Source organism: Cervus canadensis, chromosome 32 (genome assembly GCF_019320065.1).
Source record: "Cervus canadensis isolate Bull #8, Minnesota chromosome 32, ASM1932006v1, whole genome shotgun sequence".
Taxonomy (NCBI): domain Eukaryota; kingdom Metazoa; phylum Chordata; class Mammalia; order Artiodactyla; family Cervidae; genus Cervus; species Cervus canadensis.
In genome coordinates, this window is record NC_057417.1 from 37,071,760 (window position 1) to 37,091,517 (window position 19,758).

Sequence of the window (19,758 nt, forward strand, 5' to 3'; positions counted from 1 at the left end):
CATAAGGCCTTGGTGAACCAGTGCTTTATTCGCGTAAATCACAACAAGAGGCTCAGGGCCTTTCAAAGGCGACTTCACGGGAAAAGTGTGGGACAGGGCGAAGGGCGACAGGGCCCACACACCAGGCTTCCGCGGTCCCAGGCCTCTCCAAACAGAGAAGGTTGCAGCTCACGGCCACTGAGTGTCTTCCCGTTCAAGGATCCGAGACATGACTAGAGCCTCAGAGAAGCCGGAGCCGCGGAGCTCGGGTCCGCCCACCGGGAAAACCGCCCTCAAGCCAGTCAGTCAACCACCAGGCGGTCTTTCCCAGCGCGCAGCCGGAAGCGGCCGCTATGCAAGCCGGGACTTACAGAAGGTCTGGCGCATGCGCAAAGGCTAAGCCGGAAAACAGCGCCGCGGAACACGCATAGCCCTCCCCCATCTGGTCCCGCCCCTTCGCTAATCGACACAATGTTACCCAATGAGAAGACGAAATCCTCGTTGCGTCATAACCTATTTAAACCGCTTACTTGTTAATCCCTCCTATTGGGTACTGCCTTTCAGTTTGGGCGCTTCCGCTTCTCTTATTTTTAAGGGTCCTTGTAGCAATCTCATCTGTTCCTCCGTTTACACACGAGACGGCCACAGTAGTGCTACCGAGAATCACTGCTCTTCCTTCACGTCTCCCCACAATCAAACACAATTCTGTCCCTCTCTCCCCCACCCACCTCTCTTTTCTGTCAATATAGCCATCCAATTACCCTGCTGTCTAAATAGGGAGGCAGGGAATTCCCTGGTGGTCCAGTGGCTAAAGACTGCGCTCCCAATACAGAGAGTCTGGGGTTCGACCCTTGGCAGGGGAGCTAGATCCCACATGCCGCAACTAAAAGATCCCACGTGCTGAAACTTAGAGTTCACGTGCAGCAACTAAGACCCTGCTCAGCTAAACAAATAAATAAATGCAGGAAGATATCCTAGAACGTTAGGAACCTAGAGACTTGAGAACCTTGTGGTAGTCTGCAAATAATTAGCTGTAGTAGCCAGTGGGTCGCTCTCGCACTTTGTTTCATCATCTATAAAATGAATACAGTAGCAGGCAGGAACACTGTAAAGATCAAAATAGATGAACATGGTTAAGTCCTCCCACTTATTTAGGACTTATTTGACTATTTAATTTTTTTAAGCTATTGTAAACTATATTAATTCCAGTGTATAGAAAGAGAATTTGTTTGTGGACTTTGCATCATGTGATCTTACTAAATGTACTTGCTCCAGAAACTCTGGTAGGCTCTTAGGATTTTCTACATTGACAATCATGTCACCTGTGAATAAAAGCGTTTTGTTTTTCCTTTCCAATCTGGATGTTTTGTATTTCCTTTTCTTTTTTGATTGGACTGGCCAAGCCTTCCAGTACAATGCTAAACAGGAGTGACAGGAGTGGGTATTCTTGTTTTGTTCCTTATCTCAGAGGGAAAGCATTCAGTCTCTGACAATTAAGTGTGATAGGTACAATAGATTTAGTTTGTTTTTTTTTCAGGCAGCAGTCAGGCTGAATTTAATGATGGGGAGCTGGGCCAGACCATACATAGTGAGTGAAGTCGCTCTGTCGTGTCTGACTCTGCGACCCCATGGACCGTAGCCTACCAGACTCCTCAGTCCATGGAATTTTCCAGGCAAGAGTACCGGAGTGGATTGGCATTTCCTTCTCCAGGGGATCTTCCCAACCCAGGGATCAAACCCGGGTCTCCCGCATTGCAGGCAGATGCTTTACCATCTGAGCCTCCAGGGAAGCCCAAGACCATACATAGACCTCTGCCCATCCGCTTGGCTCATGGCCCCTAGAAGCCAGAAGCAGCCTGGAGGGAACTGTGGTTCCTCCCCAGGCAGGTAGCCATGGTCCCGTGAACTTTGTGCAAAATACTAAATGCTAATTTGGCATTGAGAGCCAGCTCTGGGCGACCCTTTGTGTAGCCAGCCCCAGGATGGGGGAGGATGGGGGGGAAAGAGGTGGGTTAGGAGGCTCCTGGCCAAGAGGAGAAAATGGGGACAAGAGAAAGGAAAATGCCCGAATTTGGGAGACAGGGTGGGATACAGGCACAGGGCTAGTTTCTGAACATTCCACCAGGGCAAAGGGCAGACATCCGAGCGCTGGAGATCACAGGTACTCGTCTCCAATGTCCTCGAAGGCGAAACTGCCATGGACGTCACTGGCACTGGCATCTGTACCGGGAGTGCCAATTACCCGCAGGCTCACAGCACTCAGCTTGTTTAAGAGTTTGACCATGGACTCCCAGCTGGCATCTGGTGACTCAAGCAGCGGTGGTGACTTCACAGATTACTGGCTGTCTGAGCATCTCAGGGTGCACCCCACCCGCTGGTGCAGCATCTTCCTGATACTGCCGCTGGATTGCTTCACCATCAGTTCATCTACCATGGACTGCAAGCAGATACTCATCATGATAGCCTGGGGGCTGGTGATGGTGACCCACTGTAGCTGGTCCTTGCTCATGAGGTATTCAAAAGCCAATTCCAGGCACACCTCACCCCGGCCGAGGCTGCTTGTGCCTCGGTTGGGCAGTGGCACAGAGGAGATGACCCACCAGCATTGCATCCGGGTGACCCGGAAGGAGACTTCACGGAGTTGCTGGCCAGGCAGGCGGAGCTGGAGGCTGAGCTCACTGTTGTTGCCTGCGCTCACCACCACCAGATGGACAGTCCTTCTCTGGGAAGTCAGCCGCACAGGCTTTGAAGCACAAGTAGCCATACTGCCGCAGTGTCTAGGCCAGCCGCAGGAACTCCTTCTTGGAGACCTTCTCCTGCAGTGATTTGAGCTGCTACTGCTCCTTGGCAACCAGGATCACCCACCCTCAATGTCTGCTACCATCTGAGCATAAAGCAGGTTCAGGACAACCCGGTTCTCCATGACATCGTTGTCATAGGCAGAGTCCAAATAACTCTTCCTTAGCACAATCTTATACTCTTGACTCTGAAGACTGGTAACAGACACACAAGGCAACTCAAACTCTTGCAACTTCCGTACAAAGGAAAAGGCTTCATCCTATTTTGAACTAGAAAGAGACTGAAGTAGCTGATCAAGTCATCTGGAATATCCAGCTTTGCAGCCACACTCTCCAGGACATACTCAATCTGATCTGAAGTTAGCACGTTGGCCAGAACTTTCTGCCCGTTGCTGAGCAGCACTTCCGATGAGAGCTCTTTTGTGGGGACCTGCTGTGCCCGACGCAGGAAACTATTGAAGGTCTCGCTGCTCCCAAGCAATGGGTCTTGCAGAACAGCTTGCGTGTACTTCTCTAACTGCTCTCTCCTGTTTCACCTCAGCAGGTGTTAAGAGAGAAGCTTCTTTGGGGGAAATGCAGGAAGCACATTGGTCCCATATTCCTTCCGAAGCTGCTCCTGCAGTCCCAGGAGCTGGCTGTAGCGCACCCAACAGTGCAGGACTCCATTCCTGTAAATGTTTATAAACCACGTTGGCTGAGCCGCCGCGCCCCACGCTGCGTGACTCGGTTTCAGGAATGGAAAAGTACATATTCCCTGCAGCAGGGCCCGGCCGGGATCCGGACTAGGAAGGGCGCAGCGGCTTTGCACCCTCGCTTCCGCTCCTCAGCGCGTCTCCGCGGTCTCGCTCGCCATTTGCCGGGGGCGGGGCGGGGGTGGGGTGTGCTTACAATAGGTTTTTTAAATGCTCTTTGGGAGTTCCCTGGTGACCTAGTGATTAGGATTTGGTGCTTTCAGTGCCATGGCCTGGGTCCAATCCCTGGTCAGGAAACTGGAATCCCACAAGCTGTGGGAAAATTAATTATAAAAATAGATGCTCTTTTATAGGTTGAAGAAGTTCCATTCTTTCCCCAGTTCCCTGAGTTTCTGTCATAAATAAATGTTTTATTTTTGTCTCCATCTTACTACAGTGTTCATTTCCAGGCTGCTAGTTGTGCTAATCTGAGGTAAAGGAATATCAGAGAACATAAATTGTGAACTATCAGTTCTGTGATGCTTTGATTCTACTGTTGTTCTCCAATTCACCTTCGATTAATACCGTAAAGTTCTCAAATAGCTGCTCCATGCATTCTACCCAGGTTTTAGGGTTGTTGTCTATGTGAGAAAAAAGGTGAAGCATGCTTATTTCAACTTACCCAGAGCTGGAACCCTGGTACCATTAGTTTTTCTAGTGCTTTTCCAAACTTTATACAATATTTTTTCTTTCCTGTATTACTGGTTCTCCACTCTGACATCTAATCCCTGCCTCTGCAAATCTTAATAAATTAGTTTACTTCTTTTCAAAGCCTGTACTTTATCTTCCTTTTTTTGTTGTCCACAATCTTCTTCCCTGTCCCACCTGCTAGTATTAATACTGGAAGTATACTTGTCATTAGGGAAATGCAGATCAAAACAGCATTATGATACATACTTACATACCTTGTCACTTTTTAAATTGTGATATGACACATAATAAAATTCACAATTTAAAGTATTTAATTCAGCAGTTTATTAGTATATTTACATTTCATTATCATTAATTTCAGAACATTTTCATCATCCCCTAAAGCCCTGTATCTTTAGCAAACTCGACCCCCTGCAGCTTCCAGTTCCTGGAAAATACTAATTCACTTTCACTCTCTAAAGATTTGTCTATTCTTTTTTTTTTATTTGTCTATTCTTGATAAGTAATACATGTGACCTTTTATGTCTAACTACTTTCACTTAGCATGTTTTCAATGTTCATTCATGTTGTAGCATGTATCATAATTTCCTTTATTTTTATATAGCTAATAATATCCCATTGTACAACTATAACATTTTTAATTCATTTATCAGTTGGTAGATTTTGGGGTCCTTTCTACTTCAGGGCTACTGTGAATAATGCTGCTATGTACATTCATATATAAGGTTTTTTGTGGACATAAGATTTCATTTCTCTTGGGTATATACAATGCTTAGCAGTCGAATTGCTGGGACAAATGGAAATTCTATGTTTAACTTTTGAAGCTACTGATCAAATGTTTTCTTCAATGGCTGTACAATTTAAATTTCCACGAATAAAAATAAAAATAAATTTCCACAAGAAGTGTATGAGGGTTATAATTTCTTCACATCCTTGATAACATGTATTAATCTTGATTATAGCCACATTAGGGGAGGTTAAGTGGTATCTCCATGTTTTTTTGTTTCTTTGGTGAATTGTGAGATTTTATTTTTCCAATTAGGGATCAAACCTGGGCCCTTGGTAGTGACGGCACAGAGCCTTAACCACCGAACTGCCAGGGAACTCACTCAGTGTGATTTTGATTTGAATTTCCCTGAAGGCTAATGATGTTGAATGCCTGTTTATATGCTGACTGGCCAGTTGTATATCTTATTGTGAGAAATGTCTATTCGAATTCTTCAATAATAATCTCTCTACTACTGAGTTTCTTTAGTGTCAAGTAATGCTTCCTGAGATGATGTTTCTCATCATTTGGGGGGTTGTAGTTATAAAAACTTGACACAAGCTTTAAAAATACTCTTTTGGCAAGTAGGATATAATTGCTGATATACTAAAGTGCCCAACTTTTCATAGGAGTTGGCTTTCTGTCCTCATGACTTACTGAGAATGTATCTAGATTTCTTTGCTCTGCTCTGCTGCTGCTGCTGCTAAGTCGCTTCAGTCTTGTCCGACTCTGTGCAACCCCACAGATGGCAGCCCACCAGGCTCCCCCGTCCCTGGGATTCTCCAGGCAAGAACACTGGAGTGGGTGCCATTTCCTTCTCCAATGCATGAAAGTGAAAAGTGAAAGTGAAGTCGCTCAGTTGTGTCCAACACTCAGCGACCCCATGGACTGCAGCCTACCAGGCTCCTCCGTCCATGGGATTTTCCAGGCGAGAGTACTGGAGTGGGATGCCATCGCCTTCTCCTTGTCTCTGCTCTAGTGCTCTAATTATGTCTGTACTTATAATATTTTCTTAAAAATTATTAGAGATGCTCTGCAAATTGTGCAAATCCACTCTCAAAATGTAAAGAGCTTAAATCAACCCAACCACATTAAAAAAAGAAAACAAAAAACATTAAGGTATATAAGACAGTAGAGTTGTGTTTTTCCTATTCTGTTTTTGGGAAGCTGTGGTTAGTTTTGAAGGTAAGACAGAGTGGGAAACTGACCGTGGAAAGCCAAAGTGTAAAACAAATGAATACAACAAATATACAAATTGTTTAAACCATGGAGGAGGAGCCTAAAGAATGCCCACTTTATCCCCAACCCAGCATTGTTTAGAAGCAAAAATGCAAAACCAAAAATGTTCATAAGCATAAAATCTCAGCACCTAAAACAATGCTTCTGGCACATAAGTGCTCTATATCAATATCCAATGTTGAATGAATAAATGAACGTTCACAGTACATATCTCTCCAGCAGTTTTAGGGAGCAAACATCCACAGGCAGAGATAAAGACAGAACCCATTTTTGGCAGCAGGGTTAATATATCAATTTGGGAATTAAAGGTGATAAACCCTAGCTTATGGCTCCAGGACTGGTTGCAAAAAACACTTTGTTGATTAAGTCAATAGTCATAAAGTAAGATAAGTTGAACTGGCCATGAAGGGACCTGTCAAAGTAGTTTGCACCACACTTCTTGGCTATTAGAACACTGACTGCTGAAGCACAGAATAACCTTAGAACAACACCAGAAAGAGGATCAAGGGAACAAGTGGACACCAACCACGGAAAAGGAGAGAAACTTCATTAAGAGAATGTATGGTACTAAATAAGGAAGAAACTAGAATAGGAATATTAAATATTCACTTCATTTTTCATCTTAGCAATTACTGAAATGTGATGGTTAAATGCTAATTGTAAAAAATACAATCAAACAGGAATGCTTAGAAGGAAGTGGATTACAAATTATAGTAAAAAGTATTTTTACTATAGTATTTTTAGCATTCATTTACACATTATTTCAAGAAAAAAAGAAAGAAAACCAATGAAAAGTAGGCAAATGAGGGCGGTTTTTGAGCTTCAGGGTAAATGTCCCATATGAAAATGTTAGAGAGTAATTACTATTATTATTTTGTCCTTTGAAGGCTTCTAGGAAACCAACAATTAACTATTACTACTGAACTCTTAATGAGTAAATCACCCTGGGGCTTGTTAAAAGTTAGCAGTTTCAAAAAAAAAGTTAGCAGTTTCATGAAGTTTCAACTTTTAATAAGTTGCTCAAGTGATCACTACAGGCATCTAGTATTCCTTGTGGACCACCCTTATTACAAGGCATTAGGGCTGCCTGTTGCTTCTCATAAATGAATACCATGGGGTTCAGAGGAGACCAAGAGGGTCCTCTTACAGAGTCATATTGAGAAGCTGTTGGTCAAGTTCTGGTAGCCCTCTGAGGGAGGAAAAGACCGCTCCCATGTTCTCAATTAAGCTTGTGCCATGTGGAGACAGCCTCTGTTGAATGGGAATTCTTTCTCATAGACAGATTAGAGCAGAGACTGTCAAGGATTCTTTATCTCTAACAAAGAAACTATTTATGCATGAAATGTCATAATGTCTGAGCTTGGCTTCAGATAGTACAAAACAAAATATTCCAAATATTCCAAAACCCACCCACCCCAAACAAAATAAAAACAAAACACTGGAGTGGGTAAATGTAAAAACTGGCAAAATTTTTAAAGCCTATATAAGGGTCATATTATTTTCTCTACTTTAGATATTTTGATAATTTCCACAATGAAAGAGTTAAATAGGTATATATATATATATAAGAACACTGTTCCTCTCTTACATATATTATCTTAAATCAGTTATTGCTCTATATATTAGAATTATTTCAGTTACAATGAACAGAAATGCCAATCACACTGGCTTAAATAATAAGAAATGTATAGATTTATGTAGCTGAAAAGTCCAGTGCAATTCTAGGTGTCAGGTGATGCTTGATCCTACAGCTCAATGGTGTCTCTAAAACCTGAGTATTTATCACCCTGCTCTGTCTGCTGTGGTGTTGGCTTCATTCTAAGGTTCACATCTCTCCTGTTTCAAGAAGACTGTCAACATCTACTGGGTTACATGTGCCATCCAGCAAGTGCTGGATCTGTTCTAATGTTTCCAACAAGACAGGCCAGGTTATGCTGCAGAAACACACAGCACCAACATCCCAGTGATTTAACACAACAGAAGTTTATGAATCCTTCCTACAAAGTCCATTACAGGTCTAGGGAACTCTCCAGAACAGGCACTGCTCCCCAGTGTTGGGTGCTCGGCATTCCAGACTGTTCTGAATTTTGTCTCCTCTCTCTATGTGCTTACATGGCTAAGGCAGGAAAAGACAGCATTAGAGTCCTGCACCAACAAATAAATGTTTCAGCCAAGAAGTGAGACCGCTGTACACAACCTACTGCTCAAAACTATCTCTGGACCCTAACTGCAAGAAGCAAAAACATCTAACCATTCCCTTCTTACTGTTCACTAGAATACAAGGTCCGTGAGGATATGCATTTTGTATCCTTGTCCACTACTGTGTATCCTTACTTTAGAAGAGTACCTGGGCGCATAACAGAATCTCTTATAATCATAATCATAATCAAGTTATAATCATAACTTGAATGAATGAATGAATGAAGCACCAGCAAGAAATCCAAACCTGTATATATTGGGAGAAGAGACAAGAGTCCCTGAGGTTTAAGACCAAGGATGTTCAGTAAGATCCATACAGACCAGAGCTGCAGAGCTAGCTGCGCTTAGGAAATAATACTTGCTAGAGTTCATCTTAGGGAAGATAATGAAATCCTGCTGAGAGAGACACACCAACAGGTCAGGTGACTTACGCCATAAAGCACTGAAGCCAAGGAACAAATCAACTGAGCAAACTACCACAGTGAGTGCTCAGCCCCTGGAAGAAGCTGCAACAGCCACAAATGGATCTGCTCCTTCAGTGTGGTCAGTCTACCCAAGACACCACTGAGGATCAGAGGAAAGAGAAGGATGTGTACAGTGTCTGAGACCCCACTATCAGTCAGATCATCAGGTGCTTTTCCTTCACCAATCCCTCTAATCTCCAGAGAACCCTGAGTTAAGCGTTATCTCTATTTCACAGAGAAAATGGAGATTTAACAATATCTCAGTAACCAACCAAGAAACAGACATGTTTTACTAGCTAGAAACAGTATCATCCAGGCTGCTGGACAGGAACAACATATAGATCAGTCCTGCTGATCCTGTCTTCAGGCCTGACTGATGCAGCTAAGTGACAGCCAACAGACCCACTAACTATGTGGTTGTAGCAAGCCGTTGGATCTCTTTAAGCCTAACTTCCTTACTTTATAAAGTCAGATATTTGGAAGAGATAATTTAACTCCTTTCCTGATTACACCTAGAGGCTCTACCAGGAACATATCTGCATCATTGAGCAGATAAAAGGGGGAGTTACAAGAAAACTCACAACCTAAGGAGATTTCTAGCAGTCTATCAAATTTGTAACCTAAGGCTGTTACCTGAAAGGATGGAGAAACCAGAAGTAGGATGCCCTTGCCTGCTTAACAGTTACAGTGTAAGTTAACCAATGTAGAGGTGCATTTGTCCATCCTTGCCTGCCACCCAGCATTAGCTCCCCTTTTGGGAACTTGGTCTCCAGTTCACTGGATTCCCAGAATAACATGCCCAGGGAGCCACAAGATCCTGGTGCAGAAAATACTGCAGTTCCCAGACAAACGTAACTCTCTCCTAATTCTTAACAACAAACAAAAACCAAATTAAAATGCAAACAGATAAAAACCTGAGATGATGATCCTGAATTCCCATTAATTTCCATTTAGACCTTGAAAAAAAGTGCTCATTTTCATGGCTGTTTTATCCTATTGATATTGTGATATAAAGAGTCTAGTTTCTTTTATTGCAGAAAGTTCTTCTTTACATGGCTAAAGATTCCAACCTGTTTCCATTTTATCTCCTTCTTAGAGGTGCTCTCCCTTTTCAAGAGGCATAAAATAGTGATTAATTCACCAGCAGAGAGGCATAAAATAGTGGTTAGTTCATTTGGACAGAATCGATATTGCTGAAGAAAATATTTCATCAGAGTAATAATTATACTAATAGGATTCAAGAGCTGAATTTGCTAAAAAGTTAAACAAGGAACTCAATGTCCAATTTGTGGACAGCGCCCAATGATGGCACAGTTAAGAAAATCCAATTTGAAAAAAAAAAGAAAATCCAATTTGGTTCTTCAAAAATTTTACATTAGAATTCATTTCTGCCCATGAGATTATTGAAACTGGCAAACCTGGAAGACAATGGTATGCAACTAAACATGCATATTATTGCAACTAAACATGCATATTATTGCTTTTTGTTTTTGAAGACCATTCTATAATACAAATGTTTCCATCATATTAAGTTTGAGTGCCTTGGGAAATCAATGCAAACCAACAATATTTACCTCTGTGGCCAAAGAAGACTATTTCAGAGCTGCATCTGCTACACAAAGCTGAATTTGCTGTTTTGCTATATACAATCTCCAAACAGCTTTTGGCTTTACTCAGAATGTTCTTAGAACACCTCTCCTGCTAAGGAATTCCCTGGAAGCTTTTAGTAAAAACAGCAAGTAGTGCAACTACTAACAAATCCTTTGAAGAGTCAATCTTGATTCCTTCTATGAAACATGTTTATATCCCAAAGTTTCCTGATGAAAAATTCTTCATGCTTCATAATTTTATATTTTCTTAAAGTCAAGCTCCACTTGATAAATTTCTTCAGACTGAGGACACTGAACAAACTTCCCTTTACTGGTGGAGTTTCTGGTGTCTAAGAAGGCTTGAGCGTCTGCTGAAGTTTCTCCTGCATGTGCTACAGGTGTAAGGCTGCTCACCCGTGTGAGTTCTCCGATGTTTAATAAGGTGGCAATTTTGATTGAATTTTTTCCCACATTCATGACAAGTAAAGGGCTTCTCTCCAGTGTGAGTTCTTTGGTGTGTGTGAAGATTTGTCTTTTGACTGAAGCCTTTCCCACACCATGAGCATTTATATGGTTTTATTCCTTGGTGTGTTGTTAAGTGCTTATTAAGATCTGAGCTCCACCTAAACCTCTTATCACATTGTTGACATTTATATGGTTTCTCTTCCGTGTGAACTCTCTGGTGCTTAATGAGGTCAGAGCTAACTCTGAAGCTTTTCCCACATTCCTGGCATTTAAAAGGCCTCTCTGCTGCACGTTCTTTCTTCTGAAGATCCATAAGTTTCAGAAGCTCTTGTTTCCAAGTTGAAAGTTTCTTTTTTTTCTTCACCGGAAAATCTCGGTGCAATTTCCCCACCCTATGCACATCACCATGATTTTCTTTGCCAATTGTTTTCTGGGGAACTTTCAATTTGGCCTTTCTTGATGCTATAGCTACTGGTGCTTGTATTTCTAAGTCAGAAAGACATAGAGACTGAATATTTTCAGTGTCATTTTTAAGCTCCAGCCCTGCTGGAATAAACGTAAGAAACAGCTTACTATATGTCAGAGCAAGAAAGCCACAGTAAATGAAGAGAAAAACTGGACAAACACTAATTTTTAAAAACATAAATAAGCAGAACTGTAAAATGTGAAATCCTTGCAAAAATTCCTATCATGGCACATTTCCCTCTTCGCATGGTCTACTTACCTGTAGGCAGCTCTTCAGAACTGTCCTTGAACTCCAGGGGTCTTTGAACCCATGGCTCTTCTCCTTGCTCTAGACAGGAGATCACTTTAGGTTTGGGAAGCACAAATAATGCTGTGAAACAGAAAAACTGAGGTTAAAGACTGGTAACTTAACAACAGTTCACTAATTTCAAACTATTTCAGGAGCAGCTAAGGATGCTTGAATAGTTTACAACACCAAATCTCATACCAGGTTTATAAGATACTTCATTTGTGGATGGATATGCAAAGCAGAGACTGAGAAATAAACCTGAGCTGGGCCAGTGAAACAGATATAGGGCATGGGAATGCAGTGGCATGATCCCCATCTTCTGCTACCAAGAATATCCCACATTCTACTAAGGTAGAACCAAACTGCAAAGGCTGCAAATACACACACTAGTCCTATTAACTATTCAGGAAGACTTAAACTGGATAAGTCCAGGTTCAGGGGAGTCAATGCAAAGGTCAGTGGGTGGGGTATCAGGCATAAATGATACATGCCATCATTACTTTTATTTAGTAAAAATTAAATAAAATACTAAATAAAACTAAATTTTTATTTAGTGCTCAAGCACCAGACACAGGACTAGAAAAGATTTCCACCACTCCCATAGCTCACTGGTTCACATCCAGGTGGAGGAAACAGACAAGAATTACTTAGTGGACTTTCTCAAAATCTTACTGCCAAGTATGGAAAGTATTCATCACTCAGTCATTCCATAAATATGTAGTGAGTGGCTATGGTGCACCAGGCACCCTCTACGTGCCAGGGACATAGTGCTAAATAAACCAAGTCCCCTGATCTCATGAAGCTTGTATTCTCGGGCAGAGTGAAACAATCTAACATCAACAGACAAGCAAATAAAATGTCAGGAAGTGATACATGTTTTGAAGAAAACTAAGGGAGGGTAAGAGAACATTTTAAGATTCTGCTTCTGTGAAGCTACTTGAGATATAAAGTTGTATAAAAAGTCTCCTTAAGAAAGTAACATCTGAGCAGAACCCTAAAATGAGGATTTTGTCATGAGGCAGAAATGTGGGCCAGGCAGAGGGAAGGGGAAGAAATAAGCACATTAAGTCCATTAAAGAGGATGAGTAGTCTGACTAGAGAGTCAAGGAACAAGGACACAAGTGGCAGGAGACGACAGCTGGTTGGTGTGGAAGGGCCAGACCTTGGAGGGTCCTGGGTCTTGGTAAGGAACCCGGATTTATTCTGAATGTTATGAGAAGTTATTGTAAGGTTTCAAGCAGAAAATGTCATGATCTGGTCAGGTTTTTAAAAGGCTGCCATGTAGGAAACAGACTGTCAGAGGGCAGGCAGTGGGTGCCAAGAAGAAAGTACTGAGGTGAACCTCGACAGAGATGCTGCTACCTGAGACCAGGATGCTACGAGCACAGAGGCAGAGACGTGACACTCAGGCTACACTGTGAGGTGGAACCAAGAGTGCTAGACTTAGTGGGGTATTATGGCAAGATCAAAGTAAAGGATGACTGGACACTGCTTGCTCTGAGCAAGTGGATGAATGGGGCTGCCTTTTACAGAGATGAGAAAGATGTAAGGGCAAGTTTAGACAGAAGAAAAGATCAAGAATTCCAACAGTATAAGGAATGTGTAGCAGGGAAAAGCTCCCTGGTGTTCTGGTGATCCCTGCCCACACCATCTTATTGAGAACCAGTCAGCTACTAGAACAGAGATTCTCTAACAAGGGTGCATTCTCAGTATGCCAACAACAGGACAGTTTAGTCCACTCCTATGCAAAGTGAAGGGGAGAAACTTTACCTAGAGAGATGACAGTCTCATAGTTTTCTTGCATTACATCATTGTAGAGGGCCTTCTGAGTGGGATCCAGTAACTCCCATTCTTCCTGGGAAAAATACATGGCCACTTCTTCAAATGTCAACAAACTCTAAAGAAGAGAACGGGCTTAAGCTCAGAACTTGCCACTACAGAAGCAGCCCAATCTTCTAAGCCATGAACTACAAGGTAAGCCAGTCACTAAAAGAATAGCACACGAATTACTTTAAAGTGAGATGGTAGAAAGTTGGCAAGGGATCAGCAAACAGCCCAGGAAGTACTCAGTTCCCCAGGGGGAACATCTGGGTTAACACACCTCTGAGCACCTGCTGAGCAGGGCAGGTCATGAGCAGCAGGGAGAGGCAGCCCTAAGAAGCTGGAAAGCACAGCTCACCTGGGACTCAGGCAGAATGAGCTCAGGTGCCACTGTCCACTCACTGGTATTTGTCTGCTCAGGAAAGGCTAGGAGCTGGTGAGCTGGCACAGCTGTAGAAGAACAAGAAAATTTCTCTCCCTCCCGTCTTTGAACATCCTAGGCTCAATTCAAAAGTATAGAAGATCCTGATTCTTTCAGTTGAGATAGAACAACTTTACAAGTGTTACATGGTACCAAGAAGTAGCTATCTCATTTTAAACAAGCATCTACTAGCCCCTAAGACAGGTTTCCCAGTTGACTCTCTTCAGTTTTCAGGAGTGAAGTTAAGAAAAGGAAATCTTGTTTTGTTCTTCACATGACATGAATTCTTCAGAGTTGGACAAAAATTAGAGGTGTTGTACAATGCAGTACTGAGTCCAGTGTGCCAGGTACAGAAAATCCAAAGGTGGGAACGAGTTTGGTGAGCTCAAGAAACAGCAAGAAGACCAGTGTGGCTAAAGAGGACTGAGCAGGGCAGGAGTGGCAGGTGAGGGGAGGAAAGTGAAGAGGGGCCAGAACTTGGGGGTTCCTGGGTGCCTCTATAAGGAGTCTGGATTTATTCTGAATGTGTGAAAAATCACGGTAAGGTTTTGATATTGAGCCATGTTCTGATGTGAACTGGTTTTTAAAGGATTCTGGCTGCTGTGTGGAGAAGACTACAGGCAGGGAGGAATGCTGGCAGGCGGTGCCAAGTATGGAGGTGGACCTTATCAGAGATTGCTGCTGCTTACACCACAATGCTAAAGCACAGGAGGCTGAGACTTGGTTGGACTCAGGCCATACGGTAAGGTGGAGCCAGGCGAACTAGTGATGCATTAGTACTACAGGGGTTGGACTAGATTGGTGCAAAGGACAACCACAAGTTTTCTAGCCTAAAATACTGGGTGAAGGAAAGATAAGAGAAGAGCAATTCTGAGGGAAAAAGAGAAGGATCAAGACTTAGGATAAGGAATGAGCATGTACACGTGTTAAAAGCTTGCTGGTGATCTGGTGTACCTTTTCCCTGCCCACACCATTTAGTTGAGAACCAGTTAGCTACTAGAACAGAGACTCTCTCACAAGGGTGCATTCTCAGTGCCCCCCAAATCAGGACAGATTAGTCCACTGCTGTGCAAAGAGAAGGGGAAAAAGAAACTTTACCGAGAGAGATGACAGTCTCATAGTTTTCTTGCATTACGTCATTGTAGAGGGCCTTCTGAGTGGGATCCAGTAACTCCCATTCTTCCTGGGAAAAATACATGGCCACTTCTTCAAATGTCAACAAGCTCTAAAGAAGAGAACGGACTTCAGCCAGGTACTTGCCACTTCAAAAGCGGCCCAACCTTCTGAGTCATGAACTGCATGGTAAGCCAGTCACTAAAGGAACTAACAGCACATGAATTATTTTTAAGTGAGACGGTAGAAAGGAAGTAGGCAAGGGATCAGCAAACAGGTGCCCAAAGTCCTGGGAAAATCTGGGTTAAGTCCTCTGAGCATCTGCTGGGCAGGGTGGGTCATGGGCAGCAGGGAGAGATAGCCGAAGAATCTGGAAAGCACGGCTCACCTGGGACTCAGGCAAGACAACCTCAGGTGCCACTGTCCAGTCTTTGGTGTCTGTCTGCTCAGGAAAGGCTAGGATCTGGTGAGCAGGCACCACTGTGGGTGAAATGGAGCCATAGTAAATATTTCTTGCTTATGTTTCTAATACCCTATGGTCAATTCTAAAAGACAGAAGACTCCGATTTTTTCAGGATTGATGAGATGCCTTTATAAGCATGTGGTGCCCAGAAATGGCTTTCTCCTTGTTAATGAGAACCAAGTATCTACCAGCCTCTAAAACAGGTACCCCAGTTTCCATAAGCAAAATTAACAAAAGAAAACTCTTTTTATTATTTTCCTCTGATGACATAAATTGTTCACCTTGGCAAAGTTTAAACATATTTGCAAATGAAGTACTCAGGGACTCCAGTGTACAGTAGGAGAGAGTTTTTAAATCATTTATTACTTTTTCCTTGGTACACAGTAGTATACACATTCTATCACTAACATTCTGTCACTAATCACCCATTCTGACACAGATTTCTTCTGTATTTTCAAGATGAGGTGAGCCAAACCATCTTTATTTTTCTAAAAACAATTGCTGGTGTTATTACCAGGGTTCTGCAGTTGGGAGATTTCTGTATCTTAGGCCAACCCCCACCCTCAACCCCACATGACCTATTCTACCGCCACCTGGGGGGCATCCTAATTGCTAATGTAGCTCCATTAGTAGATCCACAGGGCAGGGTAACCAGAAAGTGCTCACACATTCTGGCTTAAATTATATCCCACCTCCCAAGAGAAGAAAAGTAACATGAAGATCCTTACCCCTCTCACATACGGGCTCAGGTTCTTTGTGGGTATTCCTGCTCAGTGGCTCTTGTAGACCCTGGTGTATATTCCAAACTTCTTCCTCCCGGGACATGCCCACTGGCTGGGACTCTGCTGGCTTCAGCTGGAAGCCTGGGGCCTCTGCTGCTTCTCCCAAGAGCACTGCCTCTTTTCCCAGCTCCTGGACTGCAACCTAGAAATAACCCCCATACTTGTTACCACAGAACTGACTTTTGGTTTGGGCTTGATGGGAGAGGGAGGGAAAAGCAGAGTGCAGACTGTGGGGCAAAAGGGAGACACTGAAGGAAATGACACAAAGACCTAGAGATACCAGCTACCAATTTTCCACAAGAACTATCCATAAAATATGGAAAATTGGGAGAAACCAGAAAAGGGTGGTTACTGCCAGCTCTCCAAGACAGCAGTCCCACCCTCTGAATTCAGCCCAGTTCGGCCCACTAACAGGGTTGCACCTTTTCTCGTGCTGCCTTGACAGGCTTTCTCTCCCAACTTAGATCCTCGCCTTAGTGGTTTCCTGTCTTCTAATTCTCTCAAAAGATTAAGGAATTGAATTTAAAAGTTGTCCTGTCAACCAGATTTTCCACATGGTCAGGGAAGATTCTCACAGACAATGGGGATGAAATGGAGAAAAAAGCGGGTAAGAGTGATGGCTCTGTCCTATCCCCAAATAATTCTGATACAAAACATGTGCCCTCCTGGTATTCACAGTGGGCCTGAGGCCAGCTGGTGAGCTGTCACCTGCCCAGGGGCATGTCCCGGATCCCCACTCAGAGCAGAGCCAGGAACAACCACTGACAGAGGGCAGTGGAGGCTCTCGCCTATGGTACAGAGGACACTATCCCTCAGGGTCTTTCTTCTCTCAGCTACTCTGTTGGGATTTCAAATCTTTCTTTCCCTGTGTTCTTTCTACTTTTTCCCCTTCTGGGCAGTCGTCCCCTAGTTGTTCGGTTTCTTCCTTCTCTGTCACGTCTTCGCTCTCCTTTGGTCTCTCAGAGTCCTTTCTTTTCTGATCTGCCCTGAACTCTCCAGCTCCTTAGTGCCTTTTGTTTGTTTCTAAGAATTTAAGGTCCATCTCCTTGGCCAAGCCAGACGAGGCTCATTACCCTCAACACAGCCTGGCTCCAAAGACAGCAAAACTCAACTCTGTCCGTAAGGCCAGGGAAGTCTCTGCCAGGATCTCTGAATCCTATGGGCTGACTAAGGCTGCAGGTCTGTGCTTTCAGGTCCTGCTTCACAAGTGCTAAAGGAACAATACAATAGTGACCTAATCCATTTTTTCTCCCAATTAACTGCCCCAATATATGCACCTTCACTCTATTTCACTGCACATCAAGAATCTTTCTCCTCACCCCATTCCTTGTTTGGCCAGTTTCGCTCTGCAAGTGTTCTACCAGGACCACAGCCTCCTCGATGCTCTGTGGATGGTGCTTCTTTATGAGAGTCTGGGTGTCCCCCGGCAGAATGGTCAGGAACTGCTCTAGCACCACAAGTTCCAAGATCTGCTCTTTTGAATGAATCTCTGGCCTCAGCCACCGACGGCATAATTCTTGAAGCTGGTCAACTACCTCCCGGGGTCCAGCTGCTTCATCATAGAGGAAGTTCCGGAAGTGCTGGTGAGACCTCTCAGGACTGAGACTGTCCGTCTGTGGGGCATGTTTCTTATGCTGACTGGAGTTCTCTACCACAAGTCCCTTGGTCTCCCAAAGAGCTCTGATCTGAGGGTTCAAGAACTCAGCCACCTTCAGATCTACTGTCATCATTCTTCTCCAGGAACAATTCTGCTCCTGTATTAGACACCCCACGAGCGGCTATCTCTGACAACTGAGGCCCGATCTGGTTTGGAATAGAATCAATAAAAGGATCTTCTTCCTAAGGCACTGAGAGCAGAAACAAGCTCACGTCAGTAAGATATTGTCACATGAACTTTATTACTTGCTACTTATTATGAGAAAAACTAACTTTAAAAATCAACTGCCAGGCCTGTATTTTGCTCCTTTTCTATTAACCAACTGAATACAGCACAGTTTATTAAAGACAAATTCCAATAAGTCAGTTTTTCTCAAAAAAAAAAAAAAAATCAGGAAAGGTTAGCAGGTGAAAAACCTATTACCCACTGGCTCCCACGAGTTTTGGGATTATCCAAATATTTAACTCATGCACTTCTTACGCCATCCTCTCCATGTCAAGGAAAGATTAGGAGAATATTCTGAGTTCCTCTTAAAATGTCAACATATCATCCTAGTCTTCTGTCTTTGGTAAGTGGGTACACTTCTAATACCCTTCATCCTCTTGAGATGGAAACCTTTACTTCCTGGACCATTTGAGGTGCTACTTTCCATTGTGATTACTGCCAGGAGAGCTGAAACTATGAGACCAGAGTAGAAGGAAAGTAATTAGGAAAACTGGAGCCTTATTTTCTTGAAAAAAGCATCTCCCAAGGGACTCTCCTGGGGGTCCAGTGATTAAGAATCCGCACTTCCAGTGCAGGGGGCAAGGGTTTGATCCCTGATCAGAGAATTCAGATCTCATATTCCCCAAAGTACAGCAAAAAAAAAAAAAAAAGGCTCCCCCAAGAAATCAACCAACTGACCAACATTCATCTTGGCATTTCTTTGCAAGATGTGTAAAGAAAACTATGCAGAAGATTTATACGTGTATTTTGAATTTGATCTAGGAAAAATTACAGGTGACCCTTGTTCACAAATGTTTATCCAAATGTCAAGCAGATAAAAAAGGAGAGCATGTGAGTTGGTGATGATTACTTTCAGCTTTTCCAAGGGTCATTTAGACCTCTGAGCGAGGCCTCGTTAATCTCAATTTCCCTGAGGTGACCCAGCAGAAATGGCACAGAAATTCTGCCCAGGAAGTCACGGTATCTATAAAAGGCCGGCTCGCTATGCCCACTCGGCTCAGGGGGCACGGGGGACACTTAACGAACTTTTGCATCACAGAGGCTGATCTCTGAGGCTAGGACTCTCGTTTCTCCCGCGGGCACATCAGCCAGTAAAGGAAACGCCGGCGGAGGCGGGAAAGTGGACACGACTCGGGGCGCGTCCGCGAGCACTTGGCCTGCAGGCAGTGTCCGAGCGGGTTTCAGCCGCGCGGGCCCGGGCGCCACCCGCGCAAAGGGTGCAGAGGGGTCTCAGGAGCCTCACGTCGGGCCTCGCCCGGGGTAGTCTGACCGACCGGCTCCGAAACGCTCCCGGCTGCCTTGCAGTGGCCGCGAGCAGTGACAGGCGTCTCTCGGCGGCTCCGGAGCCGGCGCCGAAGGGGAAGCCGCTTCCAGGTTACCTCAGACAGCCTGGCTTCGTGGAAGCCGTTCTCTCTTCCCGGGGTTCAACCGCAAGCCGCCAAGCGTCTAACCGCCGCTCTGAAGAGCACAACTCCCGGCTCCACGCCACTCAGAGGCTGGTCCTGTGCCGCAGGTCTGGAAGAACTTAGACCCACCCAGCCCCTCTACCTCTTCTACTGTCCGCCTGGCGCCAAGATCAGCACTCCAACCGGAAGTAGAAGGGACGCACTTCCGGGGAGGGGCCCTCGCAGCCCCGCTTGG

General features: G+C 44.0%; 1 protein-coding gene and 1 pseudogene across 2 annotated transcripts; both read right to left on the reverse strand.

The window, feature by feature from the left end:
* Nucleotides 1-1,698: 1,698 nt before the first annotated feature.
* Nucleotides 1,699-3,526, reverse strand: LOC122433443 (annotated as a pseudogene).
* Nucleotides 3,527-5,765: 2,239 nt separating this feature from the next.
* On the reverse strand, nt 5,766-19,750 carry LOC122433002 (zinc finger protein 75D-like). 2 transcript variants are annotated; one of them, XM_043455394.1, is made up of 9 exons: nt 19,497-19,750; nt 17,555-18,082; nt 16,182-16,377; nt 15,379-15,470; nt 14,976-15,102; nt 13,815-13,906; nt 13,406-13,532; nt 11,606-11,716; nt 5,766-11,424 (listed from the first exon to the last, which is right to left on the reverse strand). In XM_043455394.1, the coding sequence occupies exons 2-9, from the start codon at nt 17,963-17,965 to the stop codon at nt 10,745-10,747; spliced, it is 1,836 nt and encodes a 611-aa protein (XP_043311329.1). In that variant the 5' UTR covers nt 17,966-18,082; nt 19,497-19,750; the 3' UTR covers nt 5,766-10,744. The 2 variants fall into 2 exon arrangements, with proteins under 2 accessions (XP_043311329.1, XP_043311328.1); XM_043455393.1 differs by having other exon boundaries at nt 5,766-11,427.
* Between the last annotated feature and the right edge of the window lie 8 nt (nt 19,751-19,758).

Bases quoted from the DNA above. Each gene is read 5' to 3' on its own strand.
- LOC122433002 (XM_043455393.1), bottom strand. From the start codon at position 17,965: ATGATGACAGTAGATCTGAAGGTGGCTGAGTTCTTGAACCCTCAGATC. The intron at 15,103-15,378 runs GTGAGCCGTGCT...TCTCTTCTTTAG, and splicing joins TTGTCTTGCCTGAGTCCCAG to AGCTTGTTGACATTTGAAGA. The intron at 13,907-14,975 runs GTAAAGTTTCTT...GTTCTTCTACAG, and splicing joins TGAGACTGTCATCTCTCTCG to CTGTGCCAGCTCACCAGCTC.